This window comes from Aethalodelphis obliquidens, unplaced genomic scaffold (assembly GCF_003676395.1).
Source record: "Aethalodelphis obliquidens isolate GAN/ISIS:26980383/991018 unplaced genomic scaffold, ASM367639v1 scaffold8, whole genome shotgun sequence".
Taxonomy (NCBI): Eukaryota; Metazoa; Chordata; class Mammalia; order Artiodactyla; family Delphinidae; genus Aethalodelphis; species Aethalodelphis obliquidens.
This window is the reverse complement of record NW_020837952.1, coordinates 26,639,650-26,661,394: the sequence shown is the minus strand read 5'-3', so window position 1 is coordinate 26,661,394 and position 21,745 is coordinate 26,639,650. Positions and strand designations below refer to the sequence as shown.

Genomic DNA, 21,745 nt, shown 5'->3' with positions numbered 1-21,745 from the left:
GGGGAGGGGGAGAGGAGGGGAGGGGAGGGGGAGAGGAGGGGAGGGGAGGGGGAGGGGGAGGGGGAGGGGGAGAAGAAGAAGAAGAGGAAGGAGAAGGAGAAGAAGGGGAAGGAGAAGAAGAAGGAGAAAAGGAGGAAGAAATTATGTTTATTCTTAAAAAGAAGTAGGTCAACTTAGGATAAATTTTTAGGTATCAAAAAGAATAACTAAAGAGTAACTTACTAAATTATGTTATTCAATTTAACTTAAAATGTATTAAATGATAGCTGTCCCACATATTTTTTAGAATATTTCTACTATTTTAGTAAATTTTTCCCAAAGCTGTCTGCTCAGAGCTATCATTTATTCAATTTTCCACTATCCTCTTAATATCTGGATTTAGAAATCATTGCATTTATATGAGATGACCTTACAAAAATCAGTGCTAGCTTCCTCCTCAATTTCAAGAAAATCAAGACATTGTCTTTAAAAACATTTTAAAAGATTACCTGGGCAGTCATGCTCAGTGCAGTTCCAAATTCCACCAACACATACACTAAATGAAATGATAAAAATATTAATCTAATTGTATAGAGAAACTGTATGAATATTTGCAATAACGTATTGGTAAATGTAACCAAAATGTATCATGTTTTTTAGGTTCGGAATAATCTGACTTGAAAAATGTCTCTCCAAAAGTTCAATTAACTGATAAATTTGGACTGGCAAGCACCTAAATTATTATTTATTGCATTAGTCAAGAACAAAAACACTAAGCAGAGAACTTCTGTTTCTGTCCTTCCCTCATTGATTAAACCAAAAAAGGTCACACACAATAAAGTATTTACCCACATCATTAGAGAAATATAGAGAGAGAGGTTAAGATTAATAAGTTAACTCATCTACGAAAAATTTTAAAAGTTGGCTTTGAGCATCATCAGACATTAAGGAGAGAGAAAAGATATTCCCTTTGTAAGATAAATTCTGCCTTCTACCATCAAACAGGTATGAATTTTGGAGGACAGAAGCAGTCTCAGAATGGCAGGAACTCAAATCAGTATCTAAGAGCAGGGTTAGTTTTCAATTGCATTTCAGTTATATACACAGACACCTAAGGGAAAATTGCCTAATGACATTTACACCTCTGTTTCTTTTTAGATTGCCCTGAAGGGATTTAATCTTTGGCTATAATAGTTTTAGTTAGCTAATTTAAGAAGAATTTCTAAAAGTCTCTAATCATGCCCAAAAACTGGATAGTCACTTTTTAAGGTACTCAATAGAGAAGGCCAAGAGAACCATCAAGTTCTAAAGGTAAAAGTTTGTGCAAATTGGTGATTATGAATAACAAGACAATTCAACAGTTCATCACATGGATATAAGATTTTATAGAACTACCAAGGGAAGTGAGGAGAATTACGTCATAAAAGAAAATATAGATGTTCCCCCCACCACCCTGTCCCTGTAAGGCTTTAAATAAAAGGAAAACTGTGTCTTGGAATTTTTGGAAGAAAAATCAATAAAAAGTATATTTCTTTAAACATATGTCATGGTAAAATGGTCAACTAGTCAAGTATCCAGAAATAATTAGCTGTACATTAATCACATACCATTCAGTACATTCTTGTTCAATTTTTGAACCAACTGAATAAGCTAATCCATGAAAACTGCATGGGCAATTTTCCAAGGAGATGCAAGTCCCATTTTCCATTATGAGGCCTATTTAAGAAAAACATATCAAATTCACAAAATAAATAATAAAGATTGTATTCTTTGAATATAATAATTCAACCAACTTTTATTGAACACTTGCTTACACTATGTGCTGGAAATAACAAGTTTCTTTACTTTCAAGGAGGTTACCGACAGCCTTGCTCTGTCTCAATCAGTAGCTACCTTATAAGGGTCTATTTCAGTGGTTTTCAACTTTCTTATCCCATGACTTGCCATCAGAAATTCAAGATTCACAGAACAGAATTAGGGCAACTAATGTCTCTTTGCTTTTGAGGGAAGAGGGGAGGAGAAGAGGGAGAAAGTATATTCTTGGTTTTATTTCTGTTTATGTCAAAGTGAGAGATTTACACTATCATCACACAGATAATAAAGAGCCAAGCAGTGCTTCTCAAAGGGCTAGTACAGTAGAACTGCATTTAGTACTTCTCTCTAATGAGGAAAGGTGGTCGAACCAGTGTTACTAAGCACACTGTTTGATTCAGCTGATCTGTTTTTCAGAGTAAGACTCTCTAGATGAAGGAAGCATTGACTTATATTTTGGTGCATGGATTTATATTCTGGTGCAAACTCCTTATCTCATCACTGGCTGGTAACAAACAGTTTAGGCCTGGCACAGGTCCAAAGCACTTAGAGTAGCACTGACAGAACAATGGACTGAGGTCAACAGATCTGATTCCAAGTAGTCCTCAGTCATATTAAGTGTATGACAGTGGGAAAATCACTTAACATCTCTGGGATTCTATTTTTTTTTAATCTGTAAAAATAAAAGGGTTTGAGTAAATCCTCAATGTTCTTATAAATGTCTATCAGTATAGCAGATTTAAATCCCGTTTCTATCACTTACTATGTTACTTCTAATTTCAAATATTAAAACTACGTCAGGACTAAAATCTTGTACTGCCAAAATGTGAAGGTTTTTTTTTTTCTGAACTTGATTTCATCTTTAAAAAATGAAAGTATATAAATTATTAAATATCTTTAAATACTCAAGAGAACAAAAGATCTGCCATGGGTAACTTCAAGACAAAGTTCCAAACTTCCAAGGAAATTTACAAAGGAATAAGGCTTTTACTAAAGAAAAGCAGCCATTCCTTCTAGTCACTTCAAGGATCAAATCCTACAAGGATAGAAAATCACAACAGCCCTATCATCCTGAGAGATGACATTAAGACATGATTCTTGGATCACAGGGGTACTAGTTTCCATGAGTGCAGACATGGTTTCTTTCATGAAGCACTTACCATCCGCGCAGTAACATCCGTCAAGACAATGGAGATTACTCCCAAGACACTGGTCCTCAAATGTGCAGGTTGGGGGGCAACAACTGATACAATCCCGATGGACAAAGCTGTCATCACATTTATCAACTAAAATGGGCAAACAGGCGAGCTGTAAATCAACTTTATTCAACACTCAAAAAGATTACAGTGGGGTTTTTGGGTTTTTTTTAATTTTTTTATTGAAGTATAGTTGATTTACAATATTGTATACATTTCAGGTGTACAGCACAGTGATTCAGAGATATATATTATATATATATATGTATATATATATATATACACATATACATATATATATACATATTCTTTTCCCTTATAGGTTATTACATAATATTGAGTATAGTTCCCTGTGCTATAGTAGATCCCTGTTGGTTATCTATTTTATACATAGTAGTGTATATATGTTAATCCCAGCCTCCTAATTTATCCCTCCCCCACCTCCATTTCCCCTTTGGTAACCATAAGTTTGGTTTCTGTGTCTGTGACTCTCTTTCTGTTTTGGAATAAGTTCATTTGTGTCTTTTTTTTTCTTTTAGATTTCACATATAAGCAACATCATATGATATTTGTCTTAAGGAGATGTGGTGTATACACACACACACACACACACAATGGAATATTACTCAGTCATAAAAAAGAATGAAATAATGCCATTTGCAGCAATATGGATTGACCTAGAGATTATCATACTAAGTGAAGTAAGGCAGACACAGAAAGACAGAGATTACAGTGCTTTAAAAGTATGCAAAAGTTTACCAACATTATTGCATCAATAACAAGTATTTGCAATTCATTAGTTTTGAGCACTAGGGTAAGTTTTGAGTACTAGGATAAGCCTAAAATTAATAGAAGTGCACAGGGCTGGAAAATAATGCAACATACTGCATGCTGGAAAGTCATCTCTCCAGTCTTGAATAGGGTAGCCAGCATGGGAACAGGCTCTAGCATACTCGGTGGCTGCTCGACAATAGGTCTCATCATCGTGAGTTCTGAAAAGTGAAAAGACAGATCCAATATCACACAGGAAATATTGACAGAAACCATACCTTTGAGCTCCTGATCTCAAGAAATGCTGAGTATGTGGTGAATATTCTAATATTAGCTGATGTCAGCTTGTATATAATATAATACATTATAATATGTTATGTACAATAATGCAGAAAACAGATAAACATGGGATCCCAGCTAAAAAGGCCTAGGTAAATTGTTTCATCTAAGTCTTTCAATAATTTGGCCACTTTTCATTTGATTCAAGGGAGTACCTATACTGAAAAAGATTTCTATTTTAATTATGATGTTCTTCCCAGAATCCTTGTATTTTTTTGTTCCCACACAAAGCATCCTAGATCTTTCAGAATTTAACAAATCCTATTAGAACAGATAAAATTCTATCACAGCAAAAACAACCAATATGAAAATTATTTCTAAGATACCATGCTCTTGATAGTATACATGCTGGAATAAAACCAATACTAATAACCTGCAGAACTTTTGAAAGATTAAATAAATAGCATTTAATTTAAGATTTAAAAGAAGATTTTTAATTCTTTCAGGTTTAAATTACTAAAGCTAGTTACTTTTATAATGCTGCCAAGAGTGAATAACCTTTAAGTATTTTCTTATAATCGCCTTAGAAACTCCTCCAAACAAATATAAGAGGTCTGCCAATTCCCAAAGCAGATTAACAAGGCATCTACAAAATAAACAGGGTTTATAAGGTAGTGGGCTTGTTTTTCAACCCAACTGAAACTCAAAATTAAATAAATATCTTTCAAGATAATGACCTTACGAATGTTGTATTTTGTGAGTCTTAGCATTTTCAGTATCTCTGTTGTAAAAGCCAAAGCCACCAGTCTCAAATTGCACTTATCCTGTGCTACTGTAATTGAGTCATGAAGCTTATCTAGTCCAATTAACTGAGCTTTAGAAGGAAAAAAAAGGACTGAGCATATAAACTTCAGAAACTCAGAAAATATTCTAAACCTCCGAATAAGAAAAGTCTCTGAAAAACAAGGTAAGTTAAAACTGTTGAATTCCTAGAAAGACATTAAAATCTATGATTTACTTTAAATATGTGCATTGTTTCCTACAATTAATGGAGGCTCTGAAAACTAACAAAGTAACTGAATATTGGCTTTCCAACCCAATGCAACTATTATTCAAATAGCTACTATTTACTGTGACTATGTTATGCTAGGAACTGTACTGGGCATATTACATTTGGCATTGCATAAAAACAACAATCGGGCAAGAAAGAAATTATTATTGTAATTTACTGAGGGGAAAATAAGCTTATTTTTCCATTTTGGATGTGAACTTTAATAGGGAAAATGAACATTAAACGATAGTTGTTTTTATCAATAAATCAATTGATTTGGGTGTGGCAAAATTAGAAGCATTTCCTTGCTGCTAAGTTTAGCATTCTTAGAAGCAGAAACACGACAAGTTCAAGAACTGGTAATGTATCATCCTTCAAATTCCAACTCAGCTGTCATCTCCTCTAGGCACTACCTGATAAAGTTAGTAGTTCTCTCCTCCACATTCACTGCACTTTGCTTTTAAAGCATGTATAATTGCTGAAGGTCTGTTTCTCTGCCCCATTAGAATCTGAGTTCCTAGGGCAGGGACTATTTCTAAATTGTTTTTTGTTTTGATGGCCAACAGACACATGAAAAGATGCTCACCATCACTAATCATCAGGGAAATGCAAATCAAAACCACAATGAGATTATCACTTCACACCTGTCAGAATGGCTGTTGTCAAAAAAATAACAAACGTTGGTGAAGATGTGGAGAAAAGGGAACTCTAGTAAACTGTTGGTGGGAATGTAAATTGGGGCAGTCACTATGCAAAAGAGAATGAAAGTTCCTCAAAAAACTGAAAATAGAACTACCCTATGACCCAGCAATTCCACTCCTGGGTATATATTTGAAGAAAACAAAAGCACTAATTCAAAAAGATATATGCACATCAATGTTCACAGCAGCATTGTTTTTTTTCATCAGTAGAAGGCATTCATTTTTTTCAGCAACATTTATCAAGATCAGGGCCAGCTTTATGGGAATGTGACCTGTGTAGTCAGTCACACAAGGCCCTGCTCTTAAAAAGGCCCTTCACTTAGCTGGACCCTGTACTCGGTTTCGCACTCTGCTGTCACTATCTTGAAATTCTCAACAATGTTTTTAACAGGGGGCCTTGCATTTTCATTTTGTACTACCCCCTCCCCCCAGATTTATTATATCCCAAATGAACTAACTGACATTCTGACATAATTCAGGCTAAAGCACTGTCAGCCTACCCAGAATAAGCAGAGTAGGGTAAGAGATAAGGCAAAGGGCAAATTCAGATCTGCTGAGAATAGTCAAGTTGTATGAAATAAGATCAAGCAAAGATTCATACTCCTTACTATGAGCCCTAAGACTCTAGGTAATCTAGACTCTGCCTACTTCTCTAACTTCATCTCCTCTCTCTCTCCCATTCACCATGCCCAGCAACACTTTTTTTGTGTTCTGTAAACACCCCGAATTTGTTTTGCCATAGTAGCATTACTTACAATAGCCAAGATACGGAAGCAGCCTAAGTTTCCATCAAAGATGAATGAATAAAGAAAATATTATGGAATATTATAAATGGAACATTACACGGCCATAAAAAGGAATAAAATTTTGCCATTTGCAAAAACGTGGATGGACTTGAAGGGTATTATGCTTAGTGAAATAAGACAGAAAAAGAAAATACTGTGTGTTTTCACTTATATGTGGAATCTAAAAAAATAAAAGAAATGAATGAATATAACAAAACAGAAAGAGATTCACAGAGAACAAACTAGTGGCTACCACTGGGGAGAGGGATGAGGGGCAGGGCAAGATAGGAGAAGGGAATTAAGAGGTATAAACTACTAGGTATAAAATAAATAAGATATAAGGATGTAATGTACAGCATAGAGAATATAGTCAATATTTTATAATAATGCTAAATGGAGTATAATTTATAAACATATTGAATCACTATGCTGTACACCTGAAACTAATATAATATTGTAAATCAACTATACTTCAACAAAAAATTTAAAAATAAAATAAATTAAAAATCAACATAATAGGGCTTCCCTGGTGGCGCAGTGGTTGAGAGTCTGCCTGCTAGTGCAGGGGACCCGGGTTCGAGCCCTGGTCTGGGAGGATCCCACATGCCACGGAGCAACTGGGCCCGTGAGCCACAACTACTGAGCCTGCGCGTCTGGAGCCTGTGCTCTGCAACAAGAGAGGCCACGATAGTGAGAGGCCCGCGTGCTGCGATGAGGAGTGGCCCCCGCTTGCCACAACTAGAGAAAGCCCTCACACAGAAACGAAGACCCAACACGGCCAAAAATAAATAAATAAACAAATGTGGGTTTAAAGAAAAAAAATTTTTAAATCAACATAATAAATTGTTTCTATTTCACCAAGATGTGGCACAATGCTCAACTCGGAATAAACACTCAGAAAATGTGTTGAATTGAATTCAATACACTATCATAATCCAAGCAGGAAATTAATTTGTGCTCAGCAGATTCACAATTATATAATCATGGTATAGGATCCCTGTAGGCAGTCTTTTAACATAAGAAATGAAGAGAATCTCCTTTAGGGGAAAAAGAATGTAGGTAGGTATAGTCCTGGGTGAAATATTGAGGGGAGTGAAAGGCTAACCCTGGTACCTTCTCACTTCCATTTTATCAATGCCCACTTATTCCATTATAAAGCCCTTTCTTTGGTATTACCTGCCTGCTCTGCCCTGCCTCTTCACCTCAGATATGTATCTTAAGGTGTCAGCTGATTTCAACCAGTAAAAGGTGTTTCACCATCCTGCTGTTTTTATTTGCCCTAAAGAAAGCCATTAGGTTTTGAAATCCAAAGCCTAAATACATCAAAATTTCAAAAGACAAAAATGTTAACTTCTTAATGATGAAATTTCAGATGAAGTAGGTATGGCCAGCTACTTTTCATGCCCAGTTCCCTCTTCTTTTCAGTATTAGAACCTGCAAGTTTTTGCTGGGCATATGGCTGCCCAGCCAAGGACAACATTTCTCAGCTGTCCTTACTTCTAGGTATGGCCCATGTTTCTAAGTTCTGGCCAAAGGGTTAAAAGTGAGAATGTGCATGAAACTTCCACATCACTTCCTTAAAAATGCTGACAGCCCTCTATTTCCTTTTCTCTCTTCCTAAGGGTTAAAATATGAGCATGGCAGTGGTGAGCCAGTTTTGACAATGAAATTGAAAATAATACCCTAGGCCCTGGGGGATGACATAGCAATAGTATCACTGAGTCAATGGAGAAATATAAGCATTCAATTGAACCGAAGCCACTGATGCTTTTGAAGCAACCAAACAATATCCCAACTAATAAATGGCGACTGACTTTTCTGGATCTGCCAAATGATCCTTCACTTCAGCCTACCTGAGAAACGAGTGCTAAAGATGATAAGACAAGTGAGAAGACTGTTGGAGAATGGTCCCAGAATGAGTCATCATGGAATAAGAACAATTGTTAATTCCATATAGATGGCTAAATAAGGACAATGGACTACCTACGGAGTCCTCAAAAAAGAGACTAAGTGATAGAACAGAGATAGAACAATACAGCACTTAAATGAAAAATAAAACCAAATAGAGGACAGAATGTTATAAAATATAAAGGTCAGTACTCAATATTTTAGGCAGAGGGAATGCTCTTTCAAAGCTCCTGCATTAGTTCAGAAATCCCTGAGACTATACATACAAATAAAGGTATAACTGTACTTTATTCAAAATTAAGAAGCTTCCCAAACAATCTCATTTTAATATCTGGAAAATATTATTACATTCATTATTTTTATAATAATCTTAATTTAATTAAAGCAGAGTGATTATAAATAACTTCACACTACCTCAACCTTTCCTCTCTGTTTTCACTTTTGATAAACTTAGACCTCTTAACAAGCTACCCAAGATACAATTTCAGTGGTTTTACTCAACCAAAAATTAGTTTGGTCCTTTACAGCAATGTTCCCATGTACCATTTAAACTTCTTGGGATACTTAAAAGATGCAAACATAAAAACTTCTTGAGATATTCTCGAACATTCAAGATAGCTAATCACATACACTTGGTAATTTTTTTTAATTGAAGTATAGTTGATTTACATGTTGTGTTAGTTTCTGGTGTACAGCTAAGTGATTCAGTTATACATATATATACATATTATTTTTCATATTCTTTTCCATTATGGTTTATTACAGGATATTAAATATAGTTCCCTGCTCTGTACAGGACCTTGTTGTTTATTTTATATACAGTATTTTGTATCTGCTAATCACAAACTCCTAATTTATCCCTCCCCACCCCCTTTCCCCTTTGGTAACCACAAGTTTGTTTTCTATGTCTTTGTTTCTGTTTTGTAAATAAGTTAACCTGTGTCATATTTTAGATTCCACAATAAGTGATACCATATAGTATTTGTCTTTCTCTTTCTGACTTACTTCACTTAGTCTGATAATCTCTAGATCCACCCATGTTGCTGCAAACGGCATTATTACATTCCTTTTATGGCTAGTATTCCATTGTATATAAATACCACATCTTCTTTATGCATTCATCTGTCGATGGACACTTAGGTTGCTTCCATGTCTTGGCGATTGTTAATAGTGCTGCTATGAATATCAGGGTACATGTATCTTTCACTTGGTAAACTTTTGAAAAACTAAAATAAAAAGGACTTCACCTCAATAATGGGTAATTTATAAGTTCTACATTGATGAACACGTTATGATGAGTCTCACTGAATTCGTTCCCTAGACAGCCACCTTAGTCTATGTGTTCTTAACCCGGGAGTGAAGGCAAGAGTCTGTGCCCTTGGATGTGAAAAATACTACATGTTTATTTTTGCTAATCTCCAGCTGATATTTAGCACTTCTTTCAGTTACACACATGGGCAACACATCACAATGTTCTTAGCAGAATCTGTAACTTTGTCATCAATGTAACTCATATCTCATTTTTCCATATTTTCATTTCTCATTTAATTGTTACAGATATCTCAAAATATTGTTTATACTCATCACTATATCAAACTACATTAGTTATTAGACCTGAAATGCATATAAAAGAGCACATGGATCAGAAATTCATTTCATTTACTATTTCAGTAATTCTATTTCAATATAATTACTTCCTTTGTAATCTTATATGCTTTATTTTGTGCATTTCAAAACACTATTTTGAAAAGAGCCTATAGCCTCTCTAGGTTCCCAAAAGGGATCAGTGGCACAAAAAGTGTATAAGAACTAATGTACTCTGTTCATGCTGTTAATATAAAACACTCAGACTGTACCTGTTATCCAGTAAGATTTTAATAGCTGTTAGTACAGTTTATGTTTTACATTTCCCATTACATTTTGTGAACTGCTGAGATGATGAAGTTACACAATTGTTTTTGCTCTTCTTTTTGGATAAAGAAAATTTTATTGCAAATAAAATCATTTCACTTACTTGCAAAGATCATTAACACAGCTGGCAATATATAAATATGGATCAATATATTCATGGCAGCTCAAAAAGGGAAACTGCAACAGTATCTGACACTTGAAGAAGATTGCCTATGCAGAAAAAGATGGCGGTCAGCAGAACATACTGAATGATATGCTTGTACTCTCATTTTTTTCTACTGATCTGTTTGCAAGACACTCTGTTCTTACTAGGAAAGAGAAAGTATGTAGGCTTATAAATTTTAAACAACACTTTTCTAACTACATATTTTTATAATGAGTACTACTTTTATGAAACTCATTGTAGTCACCATTTTTGAAATAATCATTAAGTTATTCTTGTTGCATTACATTTCCTGATTTTAATAGTGTTTATGTAGTATTTACGCTAAAAATGCTTCGTGTTAAATATACAAATACAGTATATGTGTGGTGTATCCAACATGCCTAAATTTTTCACATCATATTTACCTCAAATGCTGGCATTCCACTGGAGCATGGATTTGGAAAATCTGAGGGTGTGGGTACACATTTGGGGTCATCTGGAGTTTGCACCAACCAACTATTTGCAAACATAGCAATGTCTTCTGTATAGTCCTCTATTTCACACAAACACATACAAAAAAATATGTATACTAGGATCACTTTCCACAAAGACACAGTTCACCAACATAAACTTCCTGGTCAAAAAGTTAAACTCAATAGCTTTATAATTACCAATGATATTAGACTATAACATTACTTCAGCATAATAAAAATAAATTGAACAAAGTTTAGGTACCAAATAAAAGTTAATACCATTGGAGAGAGAAAGCAAACTTCATTGGAGCAAAATGGGGAAGGGTTGAAAAGTGAGTGGTACAAAATGAATACCAGTTAAGCCTGCAGTTTATAATGCAGAGAGGAGAAAGAATATGCATAAAATTAAGAAACATAAGTCAAAGTTTGGTATGAAAATTTTCAGACAGCCCTCTCATTCTATTTGACATAAGTCAGAACCTTACTAAAACTGTAGCTCCATTTTTGGGGTACCTAGAGCCCTTGTGGAGATTTCAGAGGATGGTCATACAGACAATGAAAAAATGGAAAAGACACCTGGAGAAGAGGGTACTAAGAAGTGAATTCATTCCATTGGAATATGATGAATAGTGTTTCTAAAGATGCTCGGGACAGATTAGGAATCCTGATACCATCCCAGCATTATTCAGAGGCAAGATTCAGGAGCTACTATGCAGCAGCAACAAACAGGCAGTTGGTGGTGAGCACTCTGGGCCTTCTATCTGGCCTGAGGACAAGTTCAGGATCTGACATGAAAATTAATCCTGCCCCACATTCGGACAAGGGCTGAATCTGAAATCTCAAGGACTCCACAGACCCAAACAAGATGACATCTCAAAGTTCCATCTGACAGCCTTCATGTTTGAGTATTAGCATCTCTACCACTGAGATTTACACAGCCACAGGTCCACCAGCGATGACAACCTACTGCACCACTAGAATCAAAAACTGCAAGGCAAATGGTTCACCATTCTATCTCAGCATCTTCAAGATAGGAAGATGTCTACTTACTACTACCAATTTTGGGGAAGATTGTAAAAGTTCATCTATAAGAACGCTTTGCTCTCTTAGTATAAAATCCCAAATTTTACAGGGGCCTGGAAGACTTTTTTGATCTGGCCTCTGCACTCCCCCAACTCCCCACCTGTTTCACCCACTCTACCCCACCCTATCCCTCCTACATCTTCCACTCCTATTTTTGCTCAGCCTACTCCAATCATACAAGCTTTATAATGTTCTTCACTCAAGCTCATTTCCACCCTGTTCCTGCTTTTGCTCTTGCATCTCCTCCTTCGAAATCACTCTTCCCCCACCCCAATCTTCCCTCTGCTGTCTCCCTTACTTCATGTGGACATCTATTTAATATGACCTCCTCAGAGAAGCCTTCTCCGACACATGATCTAGACCCACCAAACATACACTGTTCTGTCACTTAGTCTCCTTTTCCCCCTTTTTTAATGGCTGCTATTGCTCACAAAAATTATATTTTAATTTGTCTATTTATTTTGCCTTCTACTACATGAAGGGAGAGAGCTTGTCTAAGCGGTCCTATTGCTGGATCCCTAGTTTACTATCTGGTATAGAGTAGGTGCCCAAAATATATTTGCTAAATAAGTGAACGAATAAATACAAGGGAGTTTTCCATATTTATTAAATAGATTATTAGAGTCCTAGATGTTTGGTCCACTTTATTATCTCTGATATTGTTGGAAATGCTATACCCTGAACCAAGCATGGGTCTGGTCTAATATACTTATTTTTATTTTTTTTTAATTTTTTTTTTGTTTTTGCGTTACGCGGGCCTCTCACTGCTATGGCCTCTCCTGTTGCGGAGCACAGGCTCCGGACGCGCAGGCTCAGCGGCTATGGCTCACGGGCCCAGCCGCTCCGCAGCATGTGGGATCTTCCCGGACCGGGGCACGAACCCGTGTCCCCTGCATCGGCAGGCGAACTCTCAACCACTGTGCCACCAGGAAAGCCAAATATACTTATTTTTAAAAGGAAAAACTGATGTTCCTTTTAAGTAAATTTATAGTCACATTTCATTTCAAAGCATCATCATACTTTTAAAGGTCTGCAGAATCAAAAATATTTCCTAAAGGCCCACATATTTCCATATTTATGCACAAATTTTAATGTAACTAAACAACCTGGGCAATCCCTTAGAGTTCACTTTAATTCCAGCTTTTAACCACATATTTAGCTGTTTTCACTACATTGCATTAACAAAAAAGTCACAAATGTTAGTTACTATGAGACTTTAAATCCATATCAGTTGGTGGTCCGGGAGCCTGCAAAACTAAAATTAAAATGTTTCATATAAAATGTACTACAAACGGAGCAATTTACTGTCCATATTGGAACACTTCTAAGAGTGAAAGAGAGGCAGTAGTAATTATTATGCTGGGAAAAACAAGAGTAAATCAGGGCTTCTATGAGTAGCTAGCCATAGACATGAATTATGGAACCAGAATCTCAACTAGACAACAAATTTAAATATTTCTATATCCACAGAAATTCTGAAAAGGCTCATTTCTTTGTGAAGTCATGCCTGAAGAATGCATAGGAATGCAGAGAGAAATACAATTTTAATCACTTTTAAGAAATTATTAATTCAATGGGATTCAATCAAACTCCCTCTCTGCCTCTAAAGATTTATCTAATCAGCAAAGTACAGGCTGAGTTTCAAGAAAATACTAGGCATCTTTAAGCTAAAGGTAATACAGCTCACCTGTAGACGTATTCTTGCATTATTACGGTATGAGAGAAAATCGGAAAGCAGGTTCTAGTCACATCTTTATAAATTATCATAAGTTAGTTTTTTTATCATTCTGCTTTACTCTGTGCACTAAATAAAATTGTGAAAAAGCTGAAATCTCTCTTTAGGCTCCTTCCATATACTTTCCAGGGTCCTTCTTGCCTTCTGCCAGTTCAGCCGTAATTCAGTCAAATTGCCTCCTTCCGGTCTTCTCCCACAAATAATCTGCTAACACCCCTCTGCCTGCTGCCCAATTATCTCACTGTAAGCAACCATTTTATGTTCCAGGTTATCAAAGTCTGTCTGACTCTTAACACAAATCCTAATCTGAGTCTCTCTGCCTCTAACAAGAGCGGATGCTATTTTCTATCCCAACTTCTATACCATGTTCCCTAGATGTTCCCAGGGAAGTTGCCCATGGCAGTCTTTAACTCTAACATTGAGAATTGAATTGAGTATTATTTTTTTCATAAAGCTTTGATACAGAAGAAAAAGAAATCAATAGCTGCCATCTGATTGGTTCTGCCTACGTCCAAAACCCTACTTCCTAATATAGTCTCAAGATTCCACGTTTGTGAACTCTCTCATTCTAAATACCCAACCGGATGCAAAACACCATTTCGTGATGAAATGTACAATACTGTACATTTGTACTGTGCTCACAGACTTTTAAACACTTTCACTTACATTTTCTCATTAGATTCTCAGAGGCTAGGAAGCTCTGAGGGTCATTATTATTATCTCCATTTTGCATGTAAGAAAATTGACTCCTTGAAGCCCTGCTCTTTAGCTACTAGTAAACTAATACTGATGAAGCATTATGCATCCTGGGAAAATGTTTGCATTTTGACAAGGGCCTCTTAAAGCAATGTCTTTAATCAAACATTTTCACGTTAGCTCCATTATAGGCTCATTGAGAACACTTGGAGATGATAATAAATTAGCTAAAATGTATTCAGTATTAACTATGTGCCAAGCGAGACACTGTACTAAGTATTTTACAGGGATTACCTCATTTAATCCTTGCAACTCTATGAAGTATACACTACTAGTATATCATTAAACTTAGAAAGTTTAACAAGTGGCAAAGCAGAATATGAATCCCACATTCTGACTCCAGAACCCACACTCTAAGTAGGATTTTCATTCCCTTAAAACACAACATATGGGCAACTCTCCTCTATTAATTTTATAATATAAAACAAACAGTATTATATAGCGCTTTACAGATTAAAAGTCAGTTTCTCTCACATTTATCTAAGAATAGAATTGGGAGCCAGTTGGATCTGTTAACTCAACTCTGATAACACCATTTACAAGCTGTGTTACATTGGGCACATCACCTTGTGTCCTCATTGTAAAATTAAGAAAATACACCCACTTTACAGGATGTTGTAAGAGTTGGGCATAATATAGCTATGTACTCATATTAACTATTACTAAATGGTATCAAGCTATGCTATTATTATTAACAATGCTCTGTGTTCCAAATTATTTTAATCCCTATTTAACAGCTGAAGAAACTGAGTATCAGAGAGATTAACTGAGATGCCTCAAATTATAAAACTTGTAAGAGCTGAACAAGATTCAAAGCCAGGTAGGTCTTCTGGTACTAAGAACAGTATTCTTTTTTATTGCACATTTATATGTGGACCTAAATCATGATTGTGTCCTGTAATTCTCTTATTTTGTTGCCACTGCAAACTAGTACCCATATTGAAACAAAACCCATTTTTAACAGCTCACTGGGATCAGTTTCATGACTTAGAATAAATAGATGAATGAATGATATGTACATCATTATACATGATAAAAACCATTCCAAGTTATTACTCAACTTTTATCAATTCTGCTCACATTTTATTGTATTTACAAAACTATTACATGGAAGTCATTTAATTTATTCCTATCAAGACTGGAAGCAAAATATCTGTTGCCCAAAAGTAGACAAGTTTGCCCCAAATGGGTCTGAATCACTAAAATGTTGATATAAGCCCCAAGAAGGGAGAAGCTTTTTTTTTTCCACTGATATATCCCAAGCTCCTACAACAGTGCCAGACACAAAGTAAATGCTCAGTTAGTATTTGTTACATGAGTAAGACCTGACTTGTATTAATTTAGCAAATGTAAGCTAGCTCATGGCTTTCAAGAATGACACAAAAATATTTTCCTGTTCAAGCTTCACTTAAAATCACATAAGCAGGCAAGTGATAGCTACCATTTTTACCCAACCTAGGACAAGTTGTACCCTTCTGGGTATAAACAGAGTGATCAGTGAAGGAAGAAGAGCTCAGAAGTACCCACCCATTTCTTCTGCTCCACTTACCTTGCTGAATGATGAAATCATCAGATTGAATGTCATTGTAGTTTGCACATAGGCCACATGATTTCCCTTTATGCTCCTCAGACAGCTTCAGGTAAATTCCAGATATTCCATCCCAAGCCAATGAAAAACCAAAGGTTGTTTTCACCAGAATATAGTCAGCTAGTTTCTCAATGAAAACCTGTCCAATTGTCTGAGGCAATGTTAAACTTGAAAAATAGAACAAAGGCAATCTAAGAATTATGATGAAACATCAATTACAGATGATCTATTTCTTTCTTGAAGTGAATGAGAATTAAATAAAAGATAATTATTATTCAAAATTATTGAATAAACTATGCAGTTAGATTTTCAACATTTTTGAAATTTTAATGTTGAAATAAAAAGAGAGTAAAAATGATACCTATTTTTGCATACTGATTAAGATTTTATACTTATAATTGGATGCTTCTTTCAACCAACCAAAAGCACACTTCTGCTAAATGTCAGTGATTTTTAAAATCTGGAAAATAACCTTGTCTATTTAGAATAATGAGAGCTGAATGTATTTATATTTTTATCTAGAGAGTTTAAGATAATCTAAAAATGCTGCTCAACAATTTTGAAGTAAGAACAAACAATACTCAAAGTATGTAAACACATTTTTGAGTGATGATTTTGTTTAATTTTGTTTCAAACTTGGCTGTAAAGAAATAAGAGCTTCTATCCCCAAAATGTCACCTTGGTACAAGTCATTGTTTTCCAAAAGAAAAAGCCATGTTAATTATAATTTTTTATTTTTAATGCTGCAAAGTATATTATTAGGAATAAAAAATACTTTCCATACAGTATTTGTAAGGATTATATTCATAATTTTTAAGTTGCATACAATTTGGTCTATTTAAGCAAGGGTCACATTGAATATTTAAACTCCTGATCCAATGTCTATTCTTTCCATTTTTCACAAGCATGTACACATACAGAGGAAGTGAGAGACATAAGAGGACAGAAGAAAACTAGTCAGGCTAAGTGAATAATGTGAGGTGAGAGGTTAGTAGGTACATTCATACATTTCTCTCAAAAACTTCAAATTAGTGAGTTCCTTTCCAGTAAGAACATGGCTACATGAAATAAAAACTATAAAATTAAACATACTCATTAACATAGAGATAGTCCCTAAAGAAACAATTCAAAATATCTGTAATCATTTGCACAAGTATGTGTGCAGATAATTTTTTTAGTCATAAGATTTATAAGAATAGGAAAATAACTAAAATTTCCACCAGAGAATAAATGACTTTACTGTCATAATCTATTATTATTAAAAATTATAAACATAAGAAATTCATTTTCAATTCCTAGTAAAAGTTAGTACGAATAATATTGTTTAAGTTTGCAAGTTTACAAAAGCTATACTTGAAAAAAGTGAGTCATGTTTGATAAAGATATTCCATAGCAATGGGATGTTCACTGCGGCAAGGTATAGTTTTTCTTTTGCAGGTGTTCCTTGGTTTGGTCATTTGTCACTTGATCTCTTTCATAGTAAATTTGAATAAATACACAATTTTTGAAAAAAAAACGTGCATAACTGTGATTATCCAAATGTCTATACATTAAAAGATGCTAGTAGAGATGGGTGATGATACTACAAGTTAGATAATCTCCCATAAATTTAAGAAAACCTCCATGCAACTTGAAACATTAACAATGCAAACTAAACTGAATGCACAGATTAATACTGAAAATTATTCACAGGTTCCTATGTACCAAAACCCTGCATTTCACAGGGGAGAGAACTGAAGTCCAGAAAGGTAAAGTATGATGTGCAGAGCCAAACACATTTGACTTCATTTTGGTAAACATTTATCTAGCATCTGCTATGAGATGGGCCCTAGGCCCAGTATAGCATTATTATAAGCAATTTAGCTGAATAATACGAACCATCTTCTTTCTATTATACAAATGGAAATCTTCAAAGAAATATTTTTTCTGAGTTAAAATTTAAATATTATGTCCTATATTTAACAAAGGGTTAGTATTCTTGAAAATCTACTTAAATGGCGTTTTTGTTTTACAAAACAATAATTTTTAAGTGCCCACTATGTTACCCCAAATTCCATATAAAAATCCTAAACCACTGTTTAAATTCAGCTCCAAGGAACACATATGTAAGTGCATTGCCTTCCCATTCAAATTGGTAATCTTTCTTTTATAAGAAAATGAAAAGTACAGAACCCAATTGATGAAGAAAATAAGCCCAAGAGAGGCAGAGGGGCTGCTTGGGGTTGCCTGACTATGACAAAACCTGGGTCAGTGCCTGGCTCCCCTGGTGCTTCATCCAAAGCCCTTCCTGCTATCATCTGCTGCCTCTTGAGGAATCTAAACTGAAAAAAAAGTACATAGGTTGGTACAGCCATTGCCCTGGAAAAAGTCCCCATGGTTCAAACACTTGCTGGCGAATTCTGCATGAGGGACAGAATTGTGCTATCACACAATTTACTTTTCTCAGCATAAGTCAGCCAAAACACAAAAAATACCTGCCCTCATAAAATATATCCCATTAGAGGAAGACAGTTAATAAAATTTATGATGAAATGTAACTAAAATATGTACTATGCTAGATGACATGAAGGAGAAATATTAAGCAGAGAAAAGGGATAGAGAGTGTGTCAAGGATGGGGGGGCAACTTAAAATTGAGTATTTCTATACTTATTTAGATTGGATGGTAGATTACTCCACAGTACTTCTAGTTTAAAATGTATGAAACCTTCCACCAAATAAATAAACATCCGCTTCCCCTAAAGTTTCAGTTCTACAAGTGGGCCCCTCTCTTAGCTATTCAAGAAGACCAGTTATTTATTGACTCTCAACTCTTCGTCAGAACACTAACAGAAAATCCTGACACCCAAACCTCATTCACACAAATTTGGAAAGGATTTTCAGAGGTTAAGTTTTATTTTGATTTACTGCTTTAAAAAAAAAAGAAGAAGAAAAGATTTAAGAAAGGGGGCAAAAATAATTTGAGTTGAACTATGAGGATTTCTCCTGAATCTCTCTTACAAGTAGATGTAATAATCTTACCTCCACCTATATAAGTATATTTGTATCCTGCAAAAACATTAGGGAGGCTAAACTGTTAGATTCCTGGCCACCTGGTTGGCTTTGGAGCCTACTGAAATTTTTATGTCTGTATGCTATAACTTAAAGGTTACTGTTGAAGAAATCCTCTCCCTTCTCTCCACATTCACGTCCAGAGTGAGATGTTTAGAAATTCTGTTAATCCGTTGTATTACTTTCATTATATCATTTATCATCTTACCTGATTCCATTCTTTTTTATTTCATGCCCATAAATTCGAATTTCCTCTTGGTCTGAAAAGAACAAGCTGATCGACCGGTAACAGTAATACACTGAACCAAGGCATTTAGGGCTATTATGAACCTTAAAGGGAGAAAAACAAGAGAAAGCATAGAAACCAACAACAATACACAAACTTGCCTTCATCTGAGTTAACTAAATCCACAATGCACGTCTACAGCTCTATAGCATCATTAGTCCCATGAAACTTCACAAAATTATAACTACAGTTAGGATTTTCAAGAGAAAAAAAGAAATTTGCTTCAGAAATTGGACAACAGAAGTAACTTCATAAAGTACAAGTTAATTTAGCATATTTATTTAAATGATCTGAATCTTTACATACAGGATGTGAATATTCTAAAACCATGTGGCGTGATTGCCAGGACATGGAAGCAACCTAAGTGTCCATCGACAGATGAATGGATAAAGAAGATGTGGCACATATATACAACGGAATATTACTCAGCCATGAAAAGAAACGAAATTGAGTTATTTGTAGTGAGGTGGATGGACCTAGAGTCTGTCATACAGAGTGAAGTAGTCAGAAAGAGAAAAACAAATACCGTATGCTAACACATATATATGGAATCTAAAAAAAAAAAAAAAAGTCGTTATGAAGAACCTAGGGGCAGGATGGGAATAAAGACGCAGACCTACTAGAGAATGGACTTGAGGACACAGGGAGGGGGAAGGGTAAGCTGGGATGAAGTGAGAGAGTGGCATGGACTTATATATACTACCAAATGTAAAATAGATAGCTAGTGGGAAGCAGCCACATAGCACAGGGAGAACAGCTCAGTGCTTTGTGACCACCTAGAGGGGTGGGATAGGGAGAGTGGGAGAGAGGGAGACACAAGAGGGAAGAGATATGAGGATATATGTATATGTATAGCTGATTCACTTTGTTATAAAGCAGAAACTAACACACCATTGTAAAGCAATTATACTCCAATAAAGATGTTAAAAATATATATATTACACAAAGTAATATTTAAAGGTTGCAAAAGTAACTATAACTCTAAAAATAAAATTGTCCAAACACTTTAGGGAAGAGAGGTTATTTCTCAAAAAAACTGATGGGAATATTAGTTTACTAGTAAAAATAAAAAAGAAAGCAAGGAAGAAAAGAGAAAAGTAAGAAAGGAGAAGAGGAATGTTAGTTTCTCTTACCCTACCACCAAAATAAAGTTTAAAAGGTCCAAATAATGACAGCAGAAAATAGCTGAAAGAAAATATATATAACTATATAGATGGAAAAGAACTTTCAAAGCATAAAAGTGATAAGAAAAATCACCAATCATAAGATAGATTTTTAATACTGCAAGAATGTAATATATAATTTAGTGATTAATCAGCAAATTTTATTCATCACTTATTATGTACCAGGCACTGTTCTAGATTCTGGAGATGTAGAAGTCAACAAACAAAATAGACAAAAATACCTGCCCTCACAAACCTTATATCCCATTAGAGAAAAACAGTTAATAAAAAATATATAACTACATGTAACTAAAATATGCACCATGCTACATGACATGAAGAAATATTAAGTGGAGAAAAGAGATAGCATGTGTATCGAGGGTTGTTGGGGGGTTGGGGGCTGTTTTAGACTGAATGGCCAACAAAAGCCTCGCTGAGAAGGGGAAATTCTAGTAAAGATGAAGGAGGTATAAGAGCAAGCCATATGGATATTTAGACCATTCTAGGCAAAGGGAATAGCAAATGCAAAAAGCCTCAAGTAGGAGTATAACTAAAATGTTCTCAGTATCCAGGAATCCAGACATATGACCCCAGGCAGGATACTGGAGGAGGTTTCCTTGAAGAAACAAAATTGAAAAAGATGTACAGATACGAATATTGGGGGCTTATTTAATGAAACCAGAGACTCCCTGCTCAATCTCCCACTAGACAAGCAAGCCCCCATCCATGTATTCAGATCTTCCAACCAGCTTTTAGAGCCTAATTCTCAAATGTGAATAAACATTCATGGATCATTTGATAAAAGCCTGCAATGTGAAAGGCAGGTGCCAAATAAACAAAAGAAAGGAGATCAAAGGAATCAAAAACAAGTCAGAAAAATAAACTTCCAAGAATCCATAATTGATATCTTTAGGGAGAACAGTGAGAAAAGGCCATTCATGAAACAAGAATAAAATGATGTTAGAAGTGAAATTCAAGGAATAAAAATAGGTGATTGGATATTGACAGTACGATAGGAAAAACTTATAACTGAAATAGAACCCCTGGAAGATAAATATTTAAGGTTGGAAAGAA

The 21,745-nt window shown here is 35.1% G+C and overlaps 1 protein-coding gene across 1 annotated transcript in view; it reads right to left on the bottom strand.

Moving 5' to 3' along the window:
• The window catches only part of OTOGL (otogelin like), a 155,613-nt gene that overhangs the window by 114,866 nt on the left and 19,002 nt on the right, over window positions 1-21,745 (bottom strand). The window contains exons 7-14 of the mRNA XM_027107096.1: window positions 19,431-19,552; window positions 16,135-16,340; window positions 10,964-11,091; window positions 10,497-10,603; window positions 3,873-3,979; window positions 2,952-3,077; window positions 1,587-1,695; window positions 489-535 (exon numbers count right to left, since the gene is read on the bottom strand). Coding sequence (XP_026962897.1) covers window positions 489-535; window positions 1,587-1,695; window positions 2,952-3,077; window positions 3,873-3,979; window positions 10,497-10,603; window positions 10,964-11,091; window positions 16,135-16,340; window positions 19,431-19,552 — 952 coding nt within the window. The remainder of the gene's footprint in view (window positions 1-488; window positions 536-1,586; window positions 1,696-2,951; window positions 3,078-3,872; window positions 3,980-10,496; window positions 10,604-10,963; window positions 11,092-16,134; window positions 16,341-19,430; window positions 19,553-21,745) is intronic.